The sequence below is a fragment of the Indicator indicator genome, chromosome 8 (genome assembly GCF_027791375.1).
Source record: "Indicator indicator isolate 239-I01 chromosome 8, UM_Iind_1.1, whole genome shotgun sequence".
Taxonomy (NCBI): Eukaryota; Metazoa; Chordata; class Aves; order Piciformes; family Indicatoridae; genus Indicator; species Indicator indicator.
In genome coordinates, this window is record NC_072017.1 from 1,792,501 (window position 1) to 1,804,662 (window position 12,162).

Here is a 12,162-nt window from a genome sequence, read left to right on the forward strand (position 1 = left end):
CTACCCACCCGCACCTCGCCGCCCCACCGTCCTACCAACTGGCCACGGTGCGGCCCCACCTCCGAGAACCACACTCCCGAACGCACGAGGACCGGATCCCGCAGCCCCGACTCCGCCAGGTTGGAAGAGACCTCAGAGATCACCAAGTCCAACCAATCACCCAGCCCTATCTAATCAACCAGACCATGGCACTAAGTGCCTCAGCCAGGCTCTTCTTAAACACCTCCAAGGAGGGTGACCTCACCACCTCCCTGGGCAGCCCATTCCCATGGCCAGTCTCTCTTTCTGGGAACAACTTCTTTCTAAGCTGAAGCCTAAACTCGCCCCTGCACAGCTTGAGACTGTGTCCTCTTGTTCTGTTGCTGGTTGCCTGGGAGAAGAGACCAATCCCTACCTGGCTACAGCCTCCCTTCAGGTGGTTGTAGAGAACAATGAGGTTCCCCTGAGCCTCCTCTTCCCCAGGCTAAACACCCCCAGCTCCCTCAGCCTCTCCTCACAGGGCTGTGTTGCATGTGTCATGTCCCCTCCAAGCCCTGGAGCCGTGTGATGCTGTGTGATTTGGTGCTGATGTGTATTGTGACAGTGTGAGAGCTGAAATCCCTCCCACCAACACTAACCAGGCTAGCTCAGTCTGGAAGCAAATGAAAGCTGTATTTACAAGCAAATCTACAATCTATGATGAGATGCAATGAATATGTACAAATATTCACTGTTCACAACATTTACAAATGTATACAATCAATAGAAAAGCACAACCAAGCTCCCTTGGCTTCCCCCAAGGGGACCTCCCCAAGGGGACTCCTCCCCAACCAGAAGGACTCCCCCCCAGACCCACCCTGGCAGAGAATCTTAAACCTTTCCCTCTCTCCAATGGAAGTGTTTAGAACAACCATTATTTTGCTGTCTTACACCCAACAGTGACTATTTTACATTCTTTTACCTTCTCTGCTTGAAGTTTGCAAAGGAAAATCAGGAAGACAGTTTCACACCACCAGATGCTGTTACCTTTAATGGCAAAGTTGAAGAAGGCGGAGCTGCGGTCACCGTTGCTGGAGGCCTCGCAGCAGACGGTGCCGGTGCTCCGGAAGGCGCTGGCGTTGACGGTGCTCTCCACCAGGATCCGCTCAAAGGATGGCACTGAGGAGTTGCTGTAGCTGACTCTGACATCCATGGGGGATATGGTTGGTGAATTGAAACACCTGCGAGAAACAAGGCTGACAGTGACCTGCCACGGGGCTGTTAACGTGCAGGGGATGCCAGGCGCTGCTGTGGAGGCAAAGTGGTCCTTGCCAGGCCAGCAGAGAGCCAAACAATCACAGAATCACAGAGTGTTAGGAGCTGGAAGGGACCTCCAAAGATCATCCACTCCAACCCCCCTGCCAGAGCAGGAGCATCTAGAGCAGGTCACACAGGAACACAGCCAGGTGGGTCTTGAATGTCTCCAGAGAAGGAGACTTCACAACCCCCCTGGGCAGCCTATTCCAGTGTTCCTTCACCCTCACAGGGAAATAATTCTTCCTCCTGTTTCCATGGAACTTCCTATGCCTCAGCTTCCACCATTGCCCCTTGTGCTGGCATTGGGCATCACCCAGCAGAGCCTGGCTCCAGCCTCTGGGCACTCCCCCTGCACATCTTTATCGACAGCAATGAGGTCACCTCTCAGACTCCTCCTCTGCAAGCCACAGAGCCCTCAGCTCCCTCAGGCTCTCCTCATAAGGAAGATGTTCCACTCCCTTCATCATTTTTGTGGCTCTGTGCTTGACTTTTTCAAGCATTCCCTAAGGTCCTTCTTGAAGTGAGGGGCCCAGAGTGAGACAATATTCCAGATGTGGCCTCACTAGAGCAGAGTAGAGAGGGAGGAGAACCTCTCTTGACCTACTGACCACAGCCCGTCTAATCCACCCCAGGATGCCACTGGCCTCCTGGGTCAATGCTACTCTACAAAGAGATCTGGCTGAAGATCTTATCCTTGGAAGTCAGCCTGCTCACAACACCTCCCTGTCTTCTGTTTAGTGGGTGACATGCATACACACACCCAGCCTGACCCAGCTGGTCACCATGAGGTCTTGCATTTGCTTTTGGCTAGAGGTGCCTACAGATCTGCAAGTCCACCACTGGCTTTGGACCATTCCACCCGCATCTCAGACTCCAGCTACAACCAGCTGTGTTAGCTACTCATGACAACTCTCCCCAAGCATCAGTTCATTACAGCACACATCTCCAGAGGCTGCTTCTCCTTCATATGTCACACCAGTAGACAGCCAAGATAAAAAAAAAAAAAAACACACCAAAAAAGTACTATTTAGGAAAAATTAAGAAAGAATTACTTCAGACATACACCACATGACACAGGGGGAACACCCATGACTTGCTAGAATGAGACCTACAGGTGGTGAAAGCAGATCTCACACTGCTTGTGGTGTCTTGTGGATAGACTTCCTCCATGATGGAAGTCAACCAAAACCATGTTTTAGTGTGCTCCCCAAATGCTCACTTCACAGTGAACCTCTGCTGCCCCTTTAGCAACATGGCAAGTAGACATCAGGTTTTATTCATAACAACCCTGGAGCTGTTTACTTGCCACAGTCTTCCCATGGAAGAGAAATCCAATGACTTTTATGTCTTGAAAACTTCTAGCATCACACAATAAACCAAAAGGTAACAACCATGTCCCTGAGTGATTCTGTCTTTGTCATTCTGTCTAACTTCAAACAGAGCATGTGGCATTTGGGGCTAGACTGATCCAACCCTTCCCTAGCTTTCAGCAGAGGGACAAAGTGTTGCTTTTGCTTTTCTGCAGCAGAAAATGTTCCAAGTGGGATAATGAATTGTACCCCTGCCTCCCCTCAAACCACTGCAAATAATGCAGTGCTGCAGCAAATGGTTATAAAACAGTGATGCAGCATTTGAACACAACTTTGTCATTTTATCTCCTTATTTTTTTTTTTAATCACAAATTGGGTGTGCTGCATCCTCTGTAACCTTTGGAGACTCTGGGTTGCTTGACTCACCTCTGCTCAGTTCCTGGGCAGAAATACCAGTAGATGGTTGGGGCTGGGAATCCAGCTGCTACACACTGGAGGAGACCATTGCTAAGTATATCCAGAGTGAGGATCTCTGGTTTTGCTGCAGTAAACATGAAAAAAAAGAGAGTCACACATAAAGGGAGCACCGAATTTGCATTGCCATTGATCTGCACCTCAGCAACTTGTGTGCATCATCACCTCCAGACCTGATCTCAGGAAGAAGTTCTTCAGTAGGAGGGTGGTGAGACTGAGGTTCCCCAGGGAGGCTGTGCAACACCCCCACCCCCTGGGGGTATTGAAGGCCAGGCTGGATGAGGAGCAGCTGAGTGCAGTTGAGAGGTGTCCCTGCCCATGGTGGGGAGGATGGAGCAGATGATCTCTAAGGTCCCTTCCAATCTAAGCCATCCTAGGATTCTATGGATTCCACAGGTGAACAAAGCTTCACACGCTCAAGAGTGTCCATGCCTAGATTGATGTCCTGCAAGCACCAACATCTAGGCGTGTAAGAACAGATGTTCTTACAATGAATTCTTGGGCTGGATTTCACCTCCACTGAGTATTTGGCTTGATGAAAGATCCTAAAGCTGCTAAGCCCAGAACTTAAACAACACAAGAATGAACAACAATGCAATTCCCATCCCTGCACAGCGTGCCTTTGCCCACCTGTAAAAGAACAGATTCTCCACAGCTTCTGCATCTGCCCAACCACCTCTCTCCTACAGCTGCCCTGGTTGTTAAACATTACCACTGCAGCCAGAAAAGGAACTCCAAATGGAAAAGTATTTGCTGCACATTCTCTGCACACTATTTCCATGCGTAAAACTGAATTGTCACTTCTGCACTAATTCTGCTGGTTTGAGCTCATCATTGCAGCATTAGCTGGGTCAAAGATTTGTGCTGGAATAACGATAACAGGATCACAGATGTCAGGGGTTGGAAGGGACCTCAGGAGATCTTCCAGTCCAAGCCCCCTGACAGAGCATGACCACAGAATCTATCACAGGTCACACAGGAACACATCCAGACAGGGCTGGAAAGGCTCCAGAGGAGACTCCACAACCTCTCTGGGCAGCCTGTTCCAGTGCTCTGGGACTCTCACAGTGAAGAATTTCCTCCTCCTGTTGAGGTGGAACCTCCTGTGCTGGAGTTTCCGTCCACTGCCCCTTGTCCTATCACAGGGCACAAGTGAGCGGAGGCTGCCCCTGTCCCTGTCCCTTCCTTTCTGACCTACAGCCCTCAGATATTGATAGACATTGATCAGATCCCCTCTCTGTCTTCTCCTCTCCAGACTGAACAGCCCCAGGGCTCTCAGCCTCTCCTCACCAGGCAGTGCTCCAGTCCCTTCAGCATCCTGGTAGCCCTCCCTTGGACTCTCTCCAGCAGATCCCTGTCCCTCTTGAACTGGGGAGCACAGAACTGGATGCAATATTCCAGGTGTGGCCTCAGCAGGGCAGAGTAGAGGGGGAGGAGACACACTGGATCTGCTGGACACACTCTTAGCACAGCTCTACAGAAATGTAAAATTCCCTTCTAATAGTCTAGAAAACAGTGAAGCTGTCCAGGCCTTAGTGGGGAAATGCAGATTGATTTCAGATCAAGTCCATGTTCAGAGTTAGTTTTTAATGAATATTCTGCTTGCTGATTAAATCAGAGGCAATAAAGCAGAGAGATATTGCCAATCACACAGCATCTCCTCGTGACTCATCTCACAGGAACTGAATGTTCTTTCCTTCCTAAATCAAGAGTGTTGTGTTTCACCCAAACCAAACGTTGGTGCAAAATGCTGAGCTCGACTTCCAGCCTTACTCATTTGGTGAGGAACTTATGGAGAGTGCACAGCACAGTAAAAAGGAAAGTAACAGGTTTGTGTTTCATAAAATGCAAAGTCTGTCTTTAAGGAAAGATACCAGGGAAAACCTGGAGTCTTTCACAGACTCATAGAATGGCCTGGGTTGGAAAGGACCTCTGAAGTCATCCAGTCCAACCTCCTCTGCACTCAGCAGGGACATCCTCAACTAGATCAGGTTGCCCAGAGCCCTGTTGAGCATCACCTTGAATATCTCCAGGGATGGGGCCTCAAACACCTCCCTGGGCAACCTGTTCCAGTGTTCCACCACCCTCATGGCAAAGAACTTGTTCCTAACATCCAATCTAAGTCTGCCCTTCTCTAGTCTGAAGCCATTGTCCCTGGTCCTGTCCCTGCAGGCCTTTGCAAACAGTCCCTCTGCAGCCTTCCTGTGGGATCCCTTCAGGTCCTGGCAGGCTGCTCTTAGGTCTCCCCAGATCCTTCTCTTCTCCAGGCTGAACACCCCCAGCTCCCTCAGCCTGTTCTTGCAGCAGAGCTGCTCCAACCCCCTGATCATTTTCATGACTCTCCTCTGGACCTGCTCCATCAGGTCCATGCCCTTCCTGTGTTGAGGGCTCCAGAGCTGCATACAGCTCTTGCTACCCATCAAGAGGGAATCCCTCTCCCTTCCTCTCCTAGGGCTGGAACATGCATAGTTCAGGTGCACACTCAGGTAGGAGCATCCAAAATTCCCATCAAAATGGTTGGATTGTGAAATTGGTCATTAGCTAACCTAGCACCCATGTGCTAGGTCTATCCTGTGCTTTAGGCAGCATCACAATGCAAAGTGACTCGAGGAATGAGAGAAACCAAAATGAAATACAAGAGGAACAGGAACTATTTCCCAGCAAGAGTGGTCAGGGATTGGAATGTGCTGGGCAGGGAGGTGGTGGAGTCCCCAAGCCTGGATGTGTTTGAAGGTGGTTTGGATGTGGTGCTTGTGGCTCTGGTTCAGGGGTGAGGCTTGTAGAGAAGGGTTCAGGGTTGGGCTTGGTGATCCTGAGGGGCTTGTCCAACCTGAATGGTTCTGTGATTCTATTAAGCCCTGGAAAAAACATTATGCCAGAGTTTAGCTGCATCTACCATCCTCTGGGTGTGAATGAGGGCAGCAGAAACACCCCCATTAGGCAGGCTTTTACCACTGCAGAACCCCAGTGCAACAAAAGCCTGTCGAGAGAGTCCATGTGGACTCATCCTGCAGCAGTGCAGGGAGATGAGAGGCCACACAGGCTTCATGCCTCCATAGCAGCTCAGTCTGGTGCCATAGAAAGCTGCTGTGCAGCAGCCTCCTGAGACCACCTGACAAGAGAGCAGCCCTGCCCATGGTGTGCCTGGCAAAGCTTTGATGTGGTGATTAGGGCCAGCAGCCTCTCCCCACCAACCCAGGAGCTCCCAAGCCTCCCAGCTCTCAGAAATTAATGGGTGTGTTTCACTTGTAGTAGCCAAGAGCCCCTGGCAGGCAGGACCCAAGGGGACCAAGAGGGCTGCTGCTGCTGGTCCCCCCAAGCTGGGGGCCATGCATGTTGCTCACACCTGCAGCCCTTTGTGGCTTCCTCATCCAGGGGGTGCTGGAGCAAGGATGGACTGGCTGTCACAAACAGCTGCCCAGCTGTCACAGAATCACACAGTGTCAGGGGCTGGAAGGGACCTCCAGAGATCATCCAGTCCAATTCCCCTGCCAAAGGAGGATCACCTAGAGCAGGTCACAGGTGGGTCCTGAATATCTCCAAAGAGGGAGACTCCACAACCCCCCTGGGGAGCCTGCTCCAGGGCCCTGCCACCCTCACAGAGAAATAATTCTTCCTCCTGTTTCCATGGAACTTCCTATGCCTCAGCTTCCACCAGTGCCCCTTGTGCTGGCATTGGGCATCACCCAGCAGAGCCTGGCTCCAGCCTCTGGGCACTCCCCCTGCACATCTTTATCAACAGCAATGAGGTCAGCCCTTCGTCTCCTCTTCTCCAAGCTACAGAGCCCTCAGCTCCCTCAGCCTATCCTCATAAGGAGGATGTTCTACTGCCTTAATCATTTTTGTGGCTCTGTGCTGGACTCTTTCAAGCAGTTCCCTGAGGTCCTTCTTGAAGTGAGGGGCCCAGAACTGGACACAATATTCCAGATGTGGCCTCACCAAGTGTCTCCTTTCTAAAAGAGATTTTTACTCTGCTGCATTCTATGACTTCACAGCCTAATTAGCCTGGCACATCAGACAGGCTCTTAAGGACCAGGCCTTGCTTCTTGTTTTGGCTTTAACCTTTTGACTACTCAACGGTTCCTTAGGTCTCTCAGCACGTGTGCAGCGTTGCCTTCCACAAGCAGTCATCAGAGGTCTTACACTTCTAATTCCACTGGGTTTATTAACTGCTTCTCAGCTTTTATTCAGCTGAATGCATCCAAGATGATTTATAAAAGAGGTCACTCCTATTTTCATGCAATAGTCTATATAACAACTCCGTGCACTTAATTGCTTCCCATTACCAATTTCTCTTTCTTCATCGTTAAGGGAGTGAATGCCTGCAGGGTGATGCTTAATAGGCATTGTCTGTCAAATAGAGAGGGTTTTCCTCCTGGAGGTAGGTTGTCTGGATTAAAACAAATCTTATTACAACACCATGACTCCTCCTCATTTGTTCACTGCACAGTCCCACGCCAGGCAAAGCTCTGAGCTCAGCTTCCCGTGGTCTGTAATACCCTGACCACTTTTCTCCTTCAGCACTGGATAGAGAATATTTTGTTTGACTGTAATTAAGCCCAGACACCATTTTGCACTGAAGTCACAGATAGCAGTTGGAAGATTCCTCTTCTAATTGCCAGACACACTGCACCTTGCCACTCTGGAGATTTCCACAGTTTCTTAATTGTAATTCAGTTCAGCGTTGTCAAGTTGTAATTTTCTTTTTGGCTCCTAATTTCAGAGCTCCTTCCTTACTTACTTAATGTCACATTTACTATGAATTACTTCATTATTTTTTCCTTTTTTTTTTCTTTTTTTCCTCCCTAAAAGCAATTTAGTATTGTTTCAGATTAGCATATGGGATTGCTAAAGGTGTTTCAATCCAAGGCAAGGATTTCTGCACTGGGTCTTCCAGATCTTGCAGCAAGTGCTTCAGCATCAGCTTCTGTTTATGTGAAGACATTCCCCTGATTATGAATCCTGCTTTACCTGTTTGATTACTTTCTGCTGATTACCTGCTCAAGGCAGATGTGTAAACATCACAAGCTGCATCTTAGCAATTTATGCAAAATCCTTGCTGACAACAATGCCAGGACAGGATCTGACCCCCCCCTCACAACTCACCTTTGTTGTTTGGTGGTTACTGTGCTATGTCAAGTAAGTTTGGGTTTCATACCTCAAGGATGAGCTTTTTACTGAAAACAGTTCTTTTATCTGCCCTGCTGAGACTACACCTGCAATACTGTGGCCAGTTCTGGGCTCCACAGTTCAAAAAAGACAGAGAAATGCTGGAGAGAGTCCAATGGTTTGCTACAGGGATGGTTAAGGGACTTGAATATCTCCCCTGTGAAGAGAGACTGAGAGCCCTGGGGCTGTTTAGTCTGGAGAAGAGAAGGCTGAGAGGGGATCTGATCAATGTCTATCAATAGCTGAGGGGTGGGGGTCAAGTGGAGGGGGCCAGGCTCTTTTCAGTGGCACCCAGCAATAGGACAAGGAATAATGGATATAAGCTGGAACACAGGAGGGTCCACCTCAACATGAGGAGAAACTTCTTTGCAGGGAGGGTGGTGGAGAACTGGAGCAGGCTACCCAAGGAGGTTGTGGAGTCTCCTCCTCTGGAAGTCTAAACAATCCTTTGCACACTGCTGCTAAAGCAGCAACACAGAGCTGTATCTGCAGCACACTGACTCACTGCCTATGCAGTTCCTCCTGCTGACCTTGAAGCCACCATTGTCTGTCTTGCCCTAGCTTGTCCAGTTTGCCTGAAGTCCCTCCTACTTCAGTTTTCCTTAACCTTGGCCTCTTGCAGCCACCAATATTTGCTGAGAGCTTGGAATGCTCTAACAGGATGGCTCAGCAAGAATGACAGGGTTTGCTGAAGGTCTCCTTGAATTAATTTTGAAGTTTAGCTTTTACCCTGAAGAACACTGCTTGGAACTGAGAGCAACACTCTTTTGGACAAGCCTGTCCCAGAGACGACAGCAGGCATGCCTGGAATGCTGTGCAGATTCTGTAAGACACTGGTGACCTACAGGAGGGCACAGAAGTACTCAGGTGCCAAAAGGCACAAGTGAGTAAGCCTCCTGACAGGCTTTCAAACTCTGCATCCAACTCAAACAAATTAAAGGCAATTAATAAACCACATCTTGAGTCACAGAAGTCACAGAATGAACCAGATTGGAAGAGACCTCCAAGATCATCAAGTCCAACCAATCAACTAAGCCATGGCACTAGTTTAAGTATTTTAGGAGTCAAAAATGAAAACATTGTGAAGAAACTCCACTGAGCCCAAAGGTATTTGGCTCAGTTTGGAATCTCCAGCTTAACTACCTCATGGCAAGCAATGCCTACAGTTCTAGCCAGCAGCCAAATGTACAACAAGGTGTTCCTCTGGGTGCTAAAGGGCAATTCCACCCTCATCATGTCTCCAAAGTGATCAGTAGAGTGGACCAGGCCTGTATGAGAGCCAGTGTCTCAGACCACCCCAGTCAGAGTAGTTTTGGGAACAACTCTGCTTCACTCAGCTGCCAAAAACCAAATTCTAATCCCTGTCCATCCTGCTCCACCTCGACTTATCAAAGCTTTATGGTATATGCTCATTTTTGAGATCATGTTTCCAGCTGCTAGTTTTTTTCCCCCTGTATAAACTACCTAGATGCCCTCTGGGAACCTCTGGGACACGTTCACTGGTGTGTAAGGTCACACTAGGTAGCAGGTGGATTTGCACTTTCAGATCTTGACAGTTCAGGAGTTCTCCAGCATGTGCTTGACTTCAGAAAGCCTCTTGTGCGACGAAGCACGCTGTGACATCCTGTGCATACATTATGTTGTACAAAACACAGTGAGTGTGGCAATGAAGCATTTCAGACTGTTCACTTCTTCACTTACTTTTCACATAGACATTAAATGTTACAGAGGAGCTGGCATCCGAGTTGGACACAAAAAACGTGTAAATGCCTCCTTCTGTTCCTTTTAATCGGGTGAGGTGAAGTTCACTTGTGTAGCTGTCAAGGAAAAACAACAAAACCTAAGCATTAGTGATGCTCACAACCTGCAGTGGCACAGAAGCTCAAGGCACAGTGAAACATTAGCACTGGCCATGCAGATGCTCTCATCTTGCCCTGCAGTAGCCAAAGGTTTTGCCACTTGTAACTCTCAGATGCATGTCCTGACCCCACATCCACGCCACCACCTGCTCCTTTGCTCACTGAGGAGGGACCCTCAAGGCAGGTCACACATGTGCTAGGTGCTAAATGCTTCAACTGGATTTTTGGGAGGACCAAGGTTCAGAAGAGAGCAGGGCATGGCAGAAATAGAAGTGTTACCTTTTTGTCCAGAGCACTGGGCTCTGCTGAGGTGGTGGAGGAGTCTCCAGGCATAAACCACTTGAAATTCTCATTTTTGCTTAGTGGGCAGGAATAGCATCTTGTAGGCAAGCCATGAGGATGTGACATACTGGTCCTCAGATGGTGTGGTTAGCTCAAAGCTGCTCGAAATCTAGGTTAGCAGACTTTGAACCAGCCATGCCCACGACAAGATCTTTTATAATCACAATTTTCTCACCATATTCACTTCCCTCTTCCCAGAGCAGACTCTAAGTTTGCTATTCCAAAGTGCAATCAACAGCACCTACAGCCACTGGAGTTACCTGTTATTGCCCACAGTCTTGAACTTGACATAATGGTCTGATGAATTCTGCAGTGTTTCATTCATGTACATCCAGACTTCTTCCTTTGGCTTGGGATATGCCTCATATTCAACTGTCAAATTCCCATTTTGTCCTGCATTTATATCTATTGTGGTGTTCATTGTTGCAAGCAAACGGACAAATCCTTTAGCTGATGGCCACAGAAAAGGAAAACAAAACCAAACAAAACAATTTCAGGGCCATTAGGAGATTGTTAGTTCCCTAACCACACTTAAGACTACTTCCAAGATCAGTAATCAAACATCCCAACTGTTTGAAACAGGAAACTTCCATCTACAAAACAGAACTCAAACCCTCACCTGCTAAAGCCAAGGCCACTAACCACAGACAGACAGGAGGACAGGGCTTAAAGCAGCTTTGGTTGGGTGCCTTGAGAGAATTAATTCCATCTCCTGGTGATAAATCCCCTGTGTTTGCTTTTCACACAGGCTCACAGGGTGTTAGGGGTTGGAAGGGACCTCTGAAGATCATCCAGTCCAACCCCCCTGCCAGAGCAGGACATAGAATCTAGCACAGGTCATACAGGAATGCAGGAATGTGTTTGATTCTACTCAAGTATTTGTCTTTTCCCAAACAATCAGAGCTGCTAACTGTCTGGTACAAAAGAAACAGTAAGGTAAAAAAAGAAAAAGACAAGATAAATTGATCATTGATGGCAAGATCCTGGAGTATTTAAGGTTCCTTTGTCAAGTGTAATTAGGTATTAGATTTAAAATGAAGCTATTAAAAAGTGTAATTAGAGAAAAATGTGCTAAATCCTGGATACCAACTGCCTTAAACTGAGGCATTTCTGTTCAGCTGCTGCTGGGTCTTAATCTTTTATTTGGCAGATGCCATTTATCACTGCGCAGCTCCATTCCAAACTCTCACAGGGAGCAGCGTCCTTGGGTGCAGCTGGTTTAATTTAATTAATAAACTCATCAGGCTTCGGGATTATTCACTTTGAAAACACAAATTTTTCTCAGTCCTTACTACACAAACTCATGTGGGAATTAGAGCAGTTTGACAGGCAGATTGCAATTACAAGGAGACACATTTACTTGGGAGAGCCTGAATTCAGACTAAAAGCAAGTCTCAAATCCCTTTCTTCTTCTCACTTTCCAGTAAGCAAACCACTGGGCACCTGAGCTGGGAAAGCCAGAACCAGTGGGGCTTGGTGAAAACATATGGAGCTGCCAGAGCACTTGAGAGATGCTTTGGAGAAGAAAGGATGAAGTAGACTCACAGCAGGCAGGTATGCTTTCAAATGCTCCCCAGCACTAGAAAACAAAGAAAAAAAAAACCAAAACCACCCCAGGAATTAAATGTGGAAATTGTAAGATTTTTAGTCCCTTCACAGAGAGCTTTTGTTCCCTCCTCTGATACCTAGACTCAAAATCAGACCCAAGAGCCTGCAAATAAAAGTTTATCATT

At 48.1% G+C, this 12,162-nt stretch overlaps 1 protein-coding gene across 1 annotated transcript in view; it reads right to left on the reverse strand.

The window, feature by feature from the left end:
• The window catches only part of KIT (KIT proto-oncogene, receptor tyrosine kinase), a 78,091-nt gene that overhangs the window by 22,670 nt on the left and 43,259 nt on the right, over window positions 1–12,162 (reverse strand). The window contains exons 6-9 of the mRNA XM_054383291.1: window positions 10,690–10,879; window positions 9,930–10,045; window positions 3,012–3,126; window positions 1,006–1,199 (exon numbers count right to left, since the gene is read on the reverse strand). Coding sequence (XP_054239266.1) covers window positions 1,006–1,199; window positions 3,012–3,126; window positions 9,930–10,045; window positions 10,690–10,879 — 615 coding nt within the window. The remainder of the gene's footprint in view (window positions 1–1,005; window positions 1,200–3,011; window positions 3,127–9,929; window positions 10,046–10,689; window positions 10,880–12,162) is intronic.